This window comes from Syzygium oleosum, unplaced genomic scaffold, assembly GCF_021117445.2.
Source record: "Syzygium oleosum isolate NSW1041296 unplaced genomic scaffold, Sole_v2.1 Sole_v2.08, whole genome shotgun sequence".
NCBI classification, from domain to species: domain Eukaryota; kingdom Viridiplantae; phylum Streptophyta; class Magnoliopsida; order Myrtales; family Myrtaceae; genus Syzygium; species Syzygium oleosum.
The window spans coordinates 3,423,406-3,435,830 of NW_026607492.1; the positions used below are offsets into that span (position 1 = coordinate 3,423,406).

General features: G+C 41.9%; 1 protein-coding gene across 1 annotated transcript; it reads left to right on the forward strand.

Annotated features, from left to right (window-relative positions):
• The first annotated feature begins 6,836 nt into the window (after positions 1 to 6,836).
• LOC115685517 (cystathionine gamma-synthase 1, chloroplastic) lies at positions 6,837 to 12,095 on the forward strand. Its single transcript, XM_030610597.2, has 11 exons — positions 6,837 to 7,441; positions 7,887 to 7,990; positions 8,308 to 8,381; positions 8,478 to 8,646; positions 8,924 to 8,983; positions 9,082 to 9,285; positions 9,382 to 9,468; positions 9,919 to 10,026; positions 11,296 to 11,391; positions 11,491 to 11,609; positions 11,805 to 12,095. Exons 1-11 carry the CDS (start codon positions 6,940 to 6,942, stop codon positions 11,926 to 11,928), a joined length of 1,647 nt encoding a protein of 548 aa, XP_030466457.2. The 5' UTR covers positions 6,837 to 6,939; the 3' UTR covers positions 11,929 to 12,095.
• Positions 12,096 to 12,425: the final 330 nt, after the last annotated feature.

Genomic DNA, 12,425 nt, shown 5'->3' on the forward strand with positions numbered 1-12,425 from the left:
TTAATTATGACTTTGCTTTGACGAAGAACAGGTTTAAGGTCTTTTTATGGCTATAGCGCATCATGTTTTGCATGTCTCGACTGGCTTAGTTAATTATGACTTTGCTTTGACGAAGAAAAGGTTTAAGGTCTTCCTATGGCTATAGCGCATCATGTTTTGCATGTCTCGTTGCCGACCCCAGATGCTATTTTCAGCGATGCGATGGCGGCCACCATGTGTCTGGATTTTCACAAAGCACAAGCCTTGCTGGTTCCCGCATCCCAAAAGTATCTTCTGCGGTGATGCTACCACCGACCACAGGTCCCATTTGAAGTTGTGTCCCCAAGATCGTGACTAGTATCCTAACAACTACAGCTATAAGGAGCAAAGGGTAACTTGCTGGGTGTGGTGCTAAAATAGATGATATCTATAAAGCTCTTTAGGTGGTTTAATTAATCAAGCTCTCGTGTCTTTATAGTTCCTTAATGTACATTATTTGTTAGGTTGATTAACGCGACTGACTAAGAATCATTCTCTCACAAGCCATTTGAACTTTTTGCTTTCTTGCGAACTTTCCTGCGAACTGTGCGTGTGCCTTAGCATCGGGGCTTTGCACGCTTAAAATGGCTGATGTGCTACTAGTGACCAAGGATATCGCATGCCGCACGGTCCTTTAAATTGGGTCAATGACTCGGACCTTGACATTTGGTATCGGAGCCAAAGTTGTAGTGAAAGATTTCGAAAATCATGGTCAACACTCAGATGGCCGAAGATCGGAAACGGATTGAGGTGACTCTCCTAGATGGCTAGGGGCATCAATTACGGAACTCGAGGAGCAAATTGGGTTCGTTAAGGGATCACGTCATGCTATGAGCAATCAAGTGGGTATTCTCGAAGACGATGTTCGATAGACTATGTGCGTACTGCGTGAATATAACAAAAATGACTGCTCTAAGTGACTATGTCCAGGGATGTCAATGGGTCAGGTCGGGACGGGCTTTCATGATACCCGGCCCGACCCAAGATCATGTTCAACATATACTCCAAGAATTGGGTGGGTCGGGTTTAGGATATTTTTTTTTAAACAGAGCCCAATCTTCGAACTATCATTGAGAGACAGATAGCTGCTTTGTTCTCTACAGCTTGTTCTGTACCTCCTCCTCTGTCTCTCTCTCTTTGCATTTGCAGTATCAGTTGAGCACTGCTCCCTCCACCCAATCACCACCCAAGAAGGCCCACGGGAGTAGCTCCGGAAAAATGAGCGTCGTCGCTGAGTCCAAGAAGAAATCGCCCGAGCCCCCGGCGGCGAAGCTGCGCTCCGACGACCAGAAGCCCTCGTCAACCTCCTTCGCCGCCACCAACCGCAAGACCATCATCAAGAGCGTTGACATGACAACCTCCGAAGCTCGGGCTTTTTTGACAACCCTAAAGGACAGGACAACCTCTGAAGCTCGGTGTTGCTTCAAATCCTGAGTGCAGAACCGAAGACAAGAGCCGTGAAGGCCGCTGCTTCGGCGGAGAGGATCGACGGGGAGACGAAGCTCGCCAGGGAGGTGGGGCTCGGCGCCAGGGCCTCGACCTGGGCTGTCACGGCGAGCACCATGGGGGTGAGGACGAAGGCCACCACGGCCATGTTCGCGAACTTCACGACTGCCATTGCCACGAACTCAAACTCGAGCTTTTCGCACGCCTTTGAGAGGTTGTAAGGGCGAGGAGGAGCTAGGGTTTCTTGGTCACGCATGCGTAGAGAGAGAAGAGAGCGAAGGGGAGAGAGAGGGGGGGAAGGGCTATTCTGAACGATTTATATTTGGTGCCAGGATCAAAAAAAGCCCAGCCCAGCCCAGCCCGGTCTAGCCCGACCCTAACAATTACCCACACCTAAAACCCTTACCCAAAGAAGGCCAGGACCTGACCCCAAAATACCCTAAATTTCGGGTCGGGGCGGGCCGAACCGGGCCGAGCGGGGTCAGCTCGGGCTTTTTTGACACCCCTAACCATGTCAACACGAGCCACGAATAATGCAACCAACTTTGAGATGGGCCGCATGAAGGTGCTAGAACCACGGGCTTATTCCAGCGACCGAGATGCTAAGCAGCTCTGGAACTTTGGGTTAGGCGTGGAGTGATAATTTGGGGCCGTGGGAGGGGACCTTGCTCGCTCCATTTTCATCTAAATATGAGCATATAAATGTGAAAATTGAAATTTAGAGGAACATGATTAATTAATTGATAGCACATTTGCATGACATTTTCATTCGAATTAAATATTTTCGTCGATAAGTTAGAGCAACAAATGCAACAATATACTATGCCGATTAGTTGGGGAATGCAAAGCCAAACCAAATAACGCCCCAAGAGAAGTAAAAATATCTCTCATATGCATCCCAACAGAGTGAAAACCCCACACCTTATTCTCGAGTCAATTTTGTGTATTTCTTCGAAATTTATTGGCATATATACACATTCTCTACAACGTTTTCGCAGGTAGATTTGTGTCTGCCACACGTGATTGATACAATTTGCTCACGTCTATAAGACTAACGAGATGAAGAATTTGAACAACACGTTGTTATGAAAAAGAAACAGTCGGAGCAAATCGGTGATTTGCTAACTCAAACTCACTCCGACCGACCGGACCGGAACATTTATGTACTGGTTTTTCACGCTTTTTTACACGAGGCTGATTTTACGAGGATATAAGTTTTACATAAATACATCATTTTTTTTTCTTTAATTCGAACTATGTGATCATTGGTGCAACCCAGAGCTAACGTGTCGAATGGCATGTGGCTAGAGCCAGATCACCAAAAGTACCGAAATACGCGACGACCCGTTTCACTTTTCGAACCACAGAAATCTCCTTTCCAACGTTAGGGCCACCCACCCTTCAGTCAGTCCTCAGTAGCCGACAAAGTGCGACTTGATTAAAGAAAAGATCCAAAGGGTAATCGAGCAAGCAAGTAGCCCAAGTGAACAAATTTAACTTGGCGTTGTCTTGTGTGCGTCCAAGAGTTTGGACCACTCTTTGCCGGCCGGGGGTGGCAGGTGGCTACCATCTCGGTCCCTATCCTCGGGTCTATCGAATCTATTCGAGTTCCGTGTATTGTGGCAGGTAAATTAGGTGGATCCAACGTGGGATTTGATCGAAAACCGAGGATCGTGGTGTGCCGAGATCGCATCGGTCCGGCGCGAGTCGGGACTGGACTCGGCATTTTTTCCTTGGTGAAAAATTAACGATCGAATTCGAAACTCTTCCATCGTGGAAAAAGAAGGCAATCCAAGACCTCCATTAGAAAATTGATCGATGTGGATCGAGTCAAAATCTAGTACTCCCTTCTTCCACCGAATCCTAACTCGCTCGTATCTTTTGCCACTGTGCTGCCATCGTCGGGCCGCCTCAACTACCACCATCACCATTAGTATGTCGCCATCACCATCTCTATGCTTAGCCATCAAACTGCCACCATCCTTTCTCTCTCTCTCTCTCCTAACGTGCACATTGGGGGCCTCCTTAATTGTAAAAGTTATCATTTGGTGTAAAGATTTGGATAGGCCTATCCGATTTTCAGTATAATTTTCATTAAAGGGGATGATGACATCGCGAATATCTTAAATTGATACTCGTTTTACGATTCAATATCCAAACTTTTTTTTGTTTTCGATCAAGCACCTTAACTTTTCAAACAAGCGTAACACTGTAAATTGGTTGTATGCACAATTGAACAAGAATGAATTTGTGTGATTCTGATTCAAGAAAGCACAAAATAAAAATAAAAAATTATGTAGATTCTGAAAGGGGAAAATAACACAAATAGTCCTCGAATTTTGATCTGATGTGCAATGTATTCCTAGACTTTTAATTTGTTCAATGTAGTCCCCAGACTTTAGTCCAATATGCAATGTGGTCCATAAACTTTTAATTTATTCAATGTAGTCCATAAAATTTTGTTACATGTTCAATTTAGTGTCTGTACTGTATGAAAATATCCAATGTTGTCCCTGATCTTGAATTAATAGAAGGACCACACTGAATATTTTTCATATAATTTAGGGACTACATTGAACATGTACCAAAAGTTCATGGACCACATTGAAATATATTAAAAGTTTATATATTACATTATATATTGAACTAAAGTTTATGAACCATTTGTGTCATTATCTTTTTTAAAAGACAGCAAAGTGTCTCACAATGTCGACACTCCTCATTTCCACTTGCATGTCCAGTTTTCTTTTGTTCCTAGGTACATGTCTTTTGTTGGGGCTATTTTTGTGATTTCACATGCTCTCTCTTTTTTTAATCTCATTATTCACGATAGGTGGGGCCCACTTGTGCATGGACTCATTCCTCTCTTGAGCGAAAGTATTTAGTGGTTAGGTAATATCATATTATAAATTGACGTGCAATTTTATATTGAAATCCAATCAATAATTGATACGTGTCAATGAAGTAGCAAGTAAATAAGAAAAGATCAACCTCCTTTTCTCTCTCTCTCAAATGAGATGATAAAAATATAATGTAGCTCAAGAGCTTAATACATGCTACGGAAAATTTAAAAAAAAAATCGCAAAAAACAAAATGCTATGAAAGCTTAAAAGTATAACCCGAAAATAATTTAGCTTACGGATTACATATTAGGTTTATGTAATATAAACTAATGAAATGCGATTATTGTTTGATCTACATTTCGCTCAATAATATGTTTCTCATGTCTATATAAAATTTCAACTTTACAAATGCTGCAATAATGATTATGATGATAATAAAAATCAACTAGTAATGGCTTAGACAATAATGCGAATTTGGCTTCTTAGTTTTGTTGGTTGGAGAGCTTTTGTTTATAGAGTTCTGCTTTAGGATAAGGAGATAAGATAATTGGGATTACGAGCTCAGAGATCTAAAATGTAGAAAGGAGCAATGTTTTGTTTAAAAATTTACAAAAAATTAACTCCGAACTGAAATGCTAAAGTTAAAAAATAACCACGATCTGATATGCACAACTCTAACAGTAAGTTAGACGTTCCATAAAGAATAAAAAGCATCTTAATATGCAAAACGAAATAATAAAATAAACAAGTATCTATTTTAATTGCCTAGATTTTAAGGTAGAATGACATCAGATCCAACAATAAATGTACATAATCTTTTTAATAAGGAGCAAATTCACCTAATGTTGCATCTAAATACATATGATTACTACATAACCTAATTCGCTTCAGCGTTGATACTTTACACAGAGAACTTAATAATGTACGGTCATAAGCTTATTTTTTTAATTCTTAGTTACATTATATTGAAAATAAAAAAAATTCAGTTCTGAAGTTTTTTTTAATTTTCATTTTTTGTAAATTAATGTACTATATTTCTCATAATCTTAATTAATTTTTTTGTTCAAATAATCTTAATTAATTGACCATGAACAATATATAAAGAGGATGTGCGGAGAGTGTCTGCGCTAAAAAAGAAGGAAAATGACACAAATAGTCCCTAAAATTTGTCCTAACGTGCAATGCGATCTATGAACTTTTAATTTGTTTAATGTGATCCAAGAACTTTAGCCCAATATGTAATATGGTCTCTCAACTTTTAATTTGTTAAATGTAGTTTATAAATTTTTTTATATATGTTCAATTTTTTTTTTTTGTAAGGTAAGTATTATATTGACTTTTCAACACACAAATTACAAGGAAGTAGCCGAACACAAAAACCTCGAACCTGAGAAGACAAAGGATGTCCCGACAGGCGCAAAGGTGTTGCGACTAAGGGAGAAGCACCAAGAGTGCACTAAGCGGCAAGGACAGCTATCCCGCAAAAAGAAAGGAAAAAATGCCTATACAAGGGTCACATAAAGATGGACGCCGCAATACCCCAATTGACTTAGTGTTCTGTTCCGGATTGTCTTCCACCGTTTTGAGGGAGAGCCCTTTGTCCCCAACAGCCTTTAGAAGGTGAGTACGCATAGCAGGCAAAAAAACTGGCCGATTCCTAAAAAGAACGTGGTTCCTTTCTGTCCAAATAAGATGGCAAAGGGTCACAAAGGAAAACCGAGTAATACGCTGATGAAAGGATTGTCCAGTAGTGACCCGAGCAACCCAACGAAAATTTTCTTGGCAGGAGCCATTGCGCCAATAAAGGTTACAATTAGACGCCCAAAAAGAGCAAGGGATCGAGAGATACCGCATACAAAAAAGATGATCAATAGAGTCGGCCACAACGACGAACGCACAGCCCCTACGGAAATTCTCGCGGTAGCTTAAGAGAAGTTCTTGAGTGGGAAGCCTCTTGAGGGAGATAATCCAAAGCAAAAAGGCGTGTCTAGGCGCTATATGATGATCCCAAACAAAGGAATGCTCAATTTAATCCCTGCCCCTACAAGGGTCATATATGTTCAATTTAATCCCTGCACTATATGAAAATGTTCAATGTTGTCCCTGATATTGAATTAATGGAAGGACTACATTGAATAATTTCAAATAGTTCAGGAACTACATTGAACATGTACTAAAAGTCCATAAATCACGTTGAACAAATTAAAAGTTTGAGAGACCGCATTGAACGTTAAGCTAAAATTCAGTAATCATATTAAACAAATTAAAAGTTCGGGGATCACATTGCACAATCGGCCAAAATTCAATGAACATCTGCCTCGTTATTCCCGCTAAAAAAAAGCGACGAATGGATCATTCCTTACCTACTGCTACGGTCTACGTCAGCAAAACCCCCACTCCCAATCGCTACCCTCCGAAAAATAACCCGAGTTAGTTACATCCCTAACCATGGTCAATCCTGCTCGTAGATACCAGCGAAACGACAGGTAAGAACTGCGTGTTCGTATCTATTTAACCACCCACGATATTTCTCGGCGCCACGCATTTTTTTTTCACTTCTCTTTTGCGAGGAAGACAGAGAGCCGGAGCCGCCACCTGACCTGCCTCGCGCCGCCGCATCGCCGCCGCCTCCATGGCCGTCTCGGGCTCTCTGCACCTCCAGATCGCCTCCGCCGCCTTCGAGTGCCGCTCCGATCCGGACTTCCGGAGCCCGCCCAGGCCGGAGAGCGCCGGCCACGGCCGGTTCAGCTGCCGGCCCGACTCGGCGAGGCGGGCGGCGCTGTCGTCCGGCGGCCTGTCGTCTCTGATCTTCCGCTTCCCCCCGAACTTCGTGCGCCAGCTAAGCACCAAGGCCCGGAGGAACTGCAGCAACATCGGTGTCGCCCAGGTGGTGGCCGCGTCGTGGTCGAACAACAACGGCCCCGCCCCCTCTGCCTCCGCCGCTCCGGGCGGAGGCGCTCCATCCCCCGCGGCGGCCATAGCCGGCGCTGCGGCCGCGCCGGTTGTTCCGGCGCTGGACTTCGTGGCCGGCGGGGAGGCGCTGGCGGTGGACGGGGACGTGCTGTCCGAGGATTTGGGCACGCACGGGGAGTCTTCGTTTTTGAGCTCCGATGGGAGTCTCGCGGTTCACGCAGGTATGGATCTCTTGCTTGTTAGTGGCGATTAAGCTCATTTGATTAGAAAATGAAGACGAATGTGCGACGAATTGTGGGTTCCATTTGTGGGAGTTGACCATCATCTTCTAATGGTTATTACTAGGGCTGTGGGGGCCCTTGTGTCATTATTAGGGTTCTATTGTTGATCTCCTGATTGTTAACCGCCTTCCTTTTGGCATATTTCTTGACAGCAGGTCATTTATAGCTTTTGATTAAGTCAAATCATGGGAATGTGAACAAGGAGTGACTGTCTCTTATGTTTTCGAGGAATACAACTTAACTCTGGTGCATTTGCAAAGTTGGAGAAAATTTGTTGATAAAAACCAGTTCTTTGATCCAATTACACCTTGGGGTTCTTTCTGTTAGAAAGATTTGTCTGAGCTCATGTTGTTGTTGCAAGTAATAAGGTATATTGATTATGCAGGTGAGAGATTAGGACGCGGCATTGTCACCGATGCAATTACCACACCTGTGGTCAACACTTCTGCTTATTTCTTTAAGAAAACTGCTGAGCTAATTGATTTCAAGGTACTAACATATCATGATGGATGATCTCTAGCTGTGTATCAACCTCACTTTTGCTCATGTTTTTTTTTTTTTTTTGGTTAATGCAATTTGATTTGCAGTTTGTCCTTTCCTTCGTTGGGGTACTTGTAATATCTAGTTTTGGATATTGCCACAAGTATCGATGGAGGGGCTAATGCCTAATATCATGTGATCATTTTTGCATTTATTTTGTTTCTCTTCCTCTATATGGGAAACTTGCTGGCCTTTTACTCTTCAGTAGTATTGATGCTACTTGCAATCTATCTAACCCATTAGTATTTCCCTGATTCTAATGATAGGAAAAACGCCGTGCAAGTTTTGAGTATGGGCGATATGGGAATCCAACCACAGTTGTGGCAGAAGAGAAAATCAGGTCTGTCTTATTTTCCTCTAACTTCCTGTTTTCGGTGTTATTGACACCCATCCTAAGGGGCTAATCGAGAGTTATCTGTCCTTTCCGATGATGCAGTGCTCTTGAGGGGGCTGAATCAACGCTGATTATGGCCTCTGGGATGTGTGCAAGCACAGTTTTGTTAATGGCATTGGTTCCAGCTGGAGGACACATTGTGACCACCACAGACTGCTACAGGAAGACCAGGATATTCATCGAAACTATTCTTCCCAGAATGGGAATCACGGTAATTGGTTCTACACATTTATGCATTGCACTGGCACAATGTGTACCTTCATGTTCATGGGCTTTCGCAATCATTTCTGAAAATTTTGTGCTGGGATTTTCCAAATATTATCTTCCATTTCCATAGTGTCAGATGAAACTTCTTCATTCGAAATCAACATTTTCAATCTTCTAACTTTGATGAAGTCTTTTAACTATTTTTTGCATTTTCTTATGACTTGTGTTCCATTTTCCAAATATTGTCGTCCTTTTCCTCATTGTTATTGTTGAAAATGCAGGCTACGGTTATTGACCCAGCAGATATAGATGGCCTGAAGTCTGCACTTGAGAAGAATAAAGTCAGTATGCTTATTTTCACTCGTTGAGCTTTTCTGACGGTAATATTGATGGAAAATTGAGTATCTGTATTGAGCTGTGATTTTGCCATTTTCTGCAGGTTTCTCTTTTCTTCACAGAGTCACCCACCAATCCTTTATTCAGATGTGTAGATATCAAGTTGGTCTCTGACCTTTGCCACAGTAAAGGAGCTTTGGTCTGCATTGATGGCACTTTTGCGACACCTTTGAACCAGAAAGTTCTGGCCCTTGGAGCAGATTTGGTTTTGCACTCGGCTACCAAATTCATTGGAGGGCACAATGATGTGTGTAATGCTAGAGTTGCTACATACTTAGTCACAGTAGTCGCAGAAATCTGTTGTTTTCTATTTGACACTGATTTTTTGCAAATTCATTTTCAGGTCCTTGCTGGTTGCATTAGTGGCTCGCTGAAATTGATTACGGAAATTCGTAATTTGCATCATGTTCTTGGCGGTGCTCTCAACCCTGTGAGTTATATCACAATGTTGTCTTGTAGGCTATACAGTTCCCAAAATCTGCAGGAAATGCTAGATGTTCATTTGAGAAGGTTTGCTAATGTCAGAGGCGAGAGAGGGGGTGGGGGTGAGCAAAGATATGATTGATAGTCTGGGCATTTGAGCTAGCTTATGTTTGGAATTTAGACGAGAACTGAGAACGTGTGGAGTAAAATGAATGGGGCAAGACTGTTAACCAGCAGAATGTTGGTTATTGAGAAGCCAAAGGAAAAATAGAGAATGATTAGTTTTGTCGCATACAAGTTTACAGTGTGTCTGTTATCGACGCCAGCATTGCGTTTCCCCCTGTCCTTTTTGTTTTTCCTCTCCTTATAGTCCTATTTATAATTGTTGTGCCCTATTGATAGTTGTTATTTGCAGGAGTACTGATCATGGTCGTTTTCCTTCCTGTTTTATGTACAGAATGCTGCTTACCTGATTATCCGTGGCATGAAGACTCTACATCTTCGTGTACAGCAACAAAACTCAACGGCGCAGAGGATGGCCGAGATTTTAGAGGCACATCCTAAGGTATTTTTTGGCATTCTGTTCTTCATGTCTCCCAATTTATGTCTGGTGAAAGAGTCTTCTATTATAATGTTTTCTGAAGTTTCCATGCTGAGTTAATGAAAAGTTTGAGTTGAGTGGTGCATCTTCTCTCATTCTTCCTCTTTTTCATCTTTTCTCCCTTTCTTGATTTTTCCATCACGTGTTGTTTCCTTTTTGCATTGGTTTAATTATTTTATTCTATCGTTATCCTGTTTGCCTAATCATTTCAAAGATCAATTTAAAAGAACAGGATTAGAAAGTAGCTGTTACTTATTTCGTGTTCTTTCTCATTTGCAAGTTACTTTCTTTCGCAATCAAATAAAGACAGTTGTAATTCTGATCTTAGATGGAAAATAGCTGGTACATTTTGATTTTGCATACCAAGTTATTTTTGAAGAATTTGATGATGCTCCTATCCCAGTATAGTTATTGAGTACAAGTAGAAAATCGGCCAATCTGCTCAAATGAGATCTTGTATATGTGTAATATAGTCAATAATCAAATAAAATGCCAATTGATTATACCAGATTTTGCATTTAGTTCTCAGAGCTTAGTTTGGCACTTGTGTCTTTTAAATACTTGTGAAAGTAACAAAGCATCTTTTACGGCCCTTGGCAATAGGCGTATAGGGAGGACACCAATTGTGATTTATCCATCTATCTGTTAATTTTCTCCATTCTATAGAGAGCACATAGAGAAGCTCTGGGCATGGTTGCGTTAATCCTTTTCTGCTAGTGCAGTTGGGATCATGAGGTGTCGCTGGGCATATCTCCTGGCTGCTTGAATTTGAGTATTTACATTCGGAGTGTAGAAATGATGCGCATTGAAGTGCAGTCTGTCTTTGGGATAGCCACTCTGTCCTTCACTCCATCTTTTGGACGTAATACGATTGAGTTGCAGTTCAAGTTGATATCTATCTTTGATTTGTTTTTTTTTTTTTGGTCGGACATCTATCTTCGATTTAACTAGCATTTTTTTCACGATTTCATTCAATGTGGATTTATGGAAGTGAAGATGATTGGATTTTGAACAGCCTTCTGTCATGTCTTCACTGTTCAAGCTTTTTTTTGGAGCATATTTTGTTTGCTATGTGTATCTGTTGTACATGCATGGAGATCGATATATTAGTGTTGGCATTTGCTTTCTAGAAGACAATATGCTAATGGTCACATTTGTCATCAGGATGGAATGCTGAATCTTAGTGTTCTAGATTATTCATATGCTAAAACACTAGCTTAATATTCTTGTCAGGTGAAGCGTGTCTACTATCCAGGCTTGCCCAGTCATCCTGAACATCACATAGCCAAGAAACAAATGACAGGCTTTGGTGGTGTTGTTAGCTTTGAGGTGATTTAGCGTCTTAATTTTCCGTACCTGGTCATCAAGCCGTCTCATATTGGCTTTCCTGCGCACAGCCTTATAATTTTTGTTCTTCAAATCTTGCAGATTGATGGAGACTTAATGACCACCATTAAGTTTGTGGATGCTCTAAAAATCCCTTATATTGCCCCGTCATTTGGTGGCTGTGAGAGCATTGTGGACCAACCGGCCATTATGTCTTACTGGTATCCTACTGCTTCCTCTCCTCTGTTGTCTTCTGTGTCCTCTTCTTGAATCTTATTGTACTACCGAGATACAAATACTGGTACGCAAGTCTTATAGAGGATTCCGTCGAGAAGTGTGGTGTGTAGACAATCATCCGCCATACTGGTACTTGATTCTGCTGCTCATCTTTTTCTGTTGCATCCGATTTGGAACAGGGACCTGAGCCAAGCGGAGAGGGTCAAGATCGGGATTAGCGATAACTTGGTGAGGTTCAGTTTCGGGGTCGAAGACTTCGAAGATTTGAAGGCTGACGTTCTTCAGGCACTGGAGGCCATATAGTGGGCATGCACCCACCTGCAACTGCGCTCTTATTTTTGTGTCTTTGTTTCTGTTTGGTGTTTCAATTGGCTTTCGATAACCAAATCTGTCTTTCGGCTAATATTCTCTTTTGATGAAACTTGGCATAACTATAGCCATTCTTTAGATGTGACCGTTTGTTTTCAGCGCATGGTTCCCGTCCATCCTTTATATTTTCATACAAAAGCTGCGATGCGCTCTTTTTTGTGGTGACAAGCAGGGATCTCTGTGTAAAGGAATTAGGTAGCATTAGGCACAAAAAAGGAGGAGAGACTAGATTCAAGAGTCCCAGATAAGTAGTGACGTGCATTCGTTGGGAATAAGTTTAGTAAACGCATTGACTATGGACTTGTAGAGGATAGCGCATCAACCAAAATCTTTGCATCAAGTCGATCAATAATTTTTAGAAAGGTGTTGAGGTTCCTCGCTAGTCACAGCCCCTCCCTGCGAAGCTCGATGCTCAGCCATCATTGTAGAGG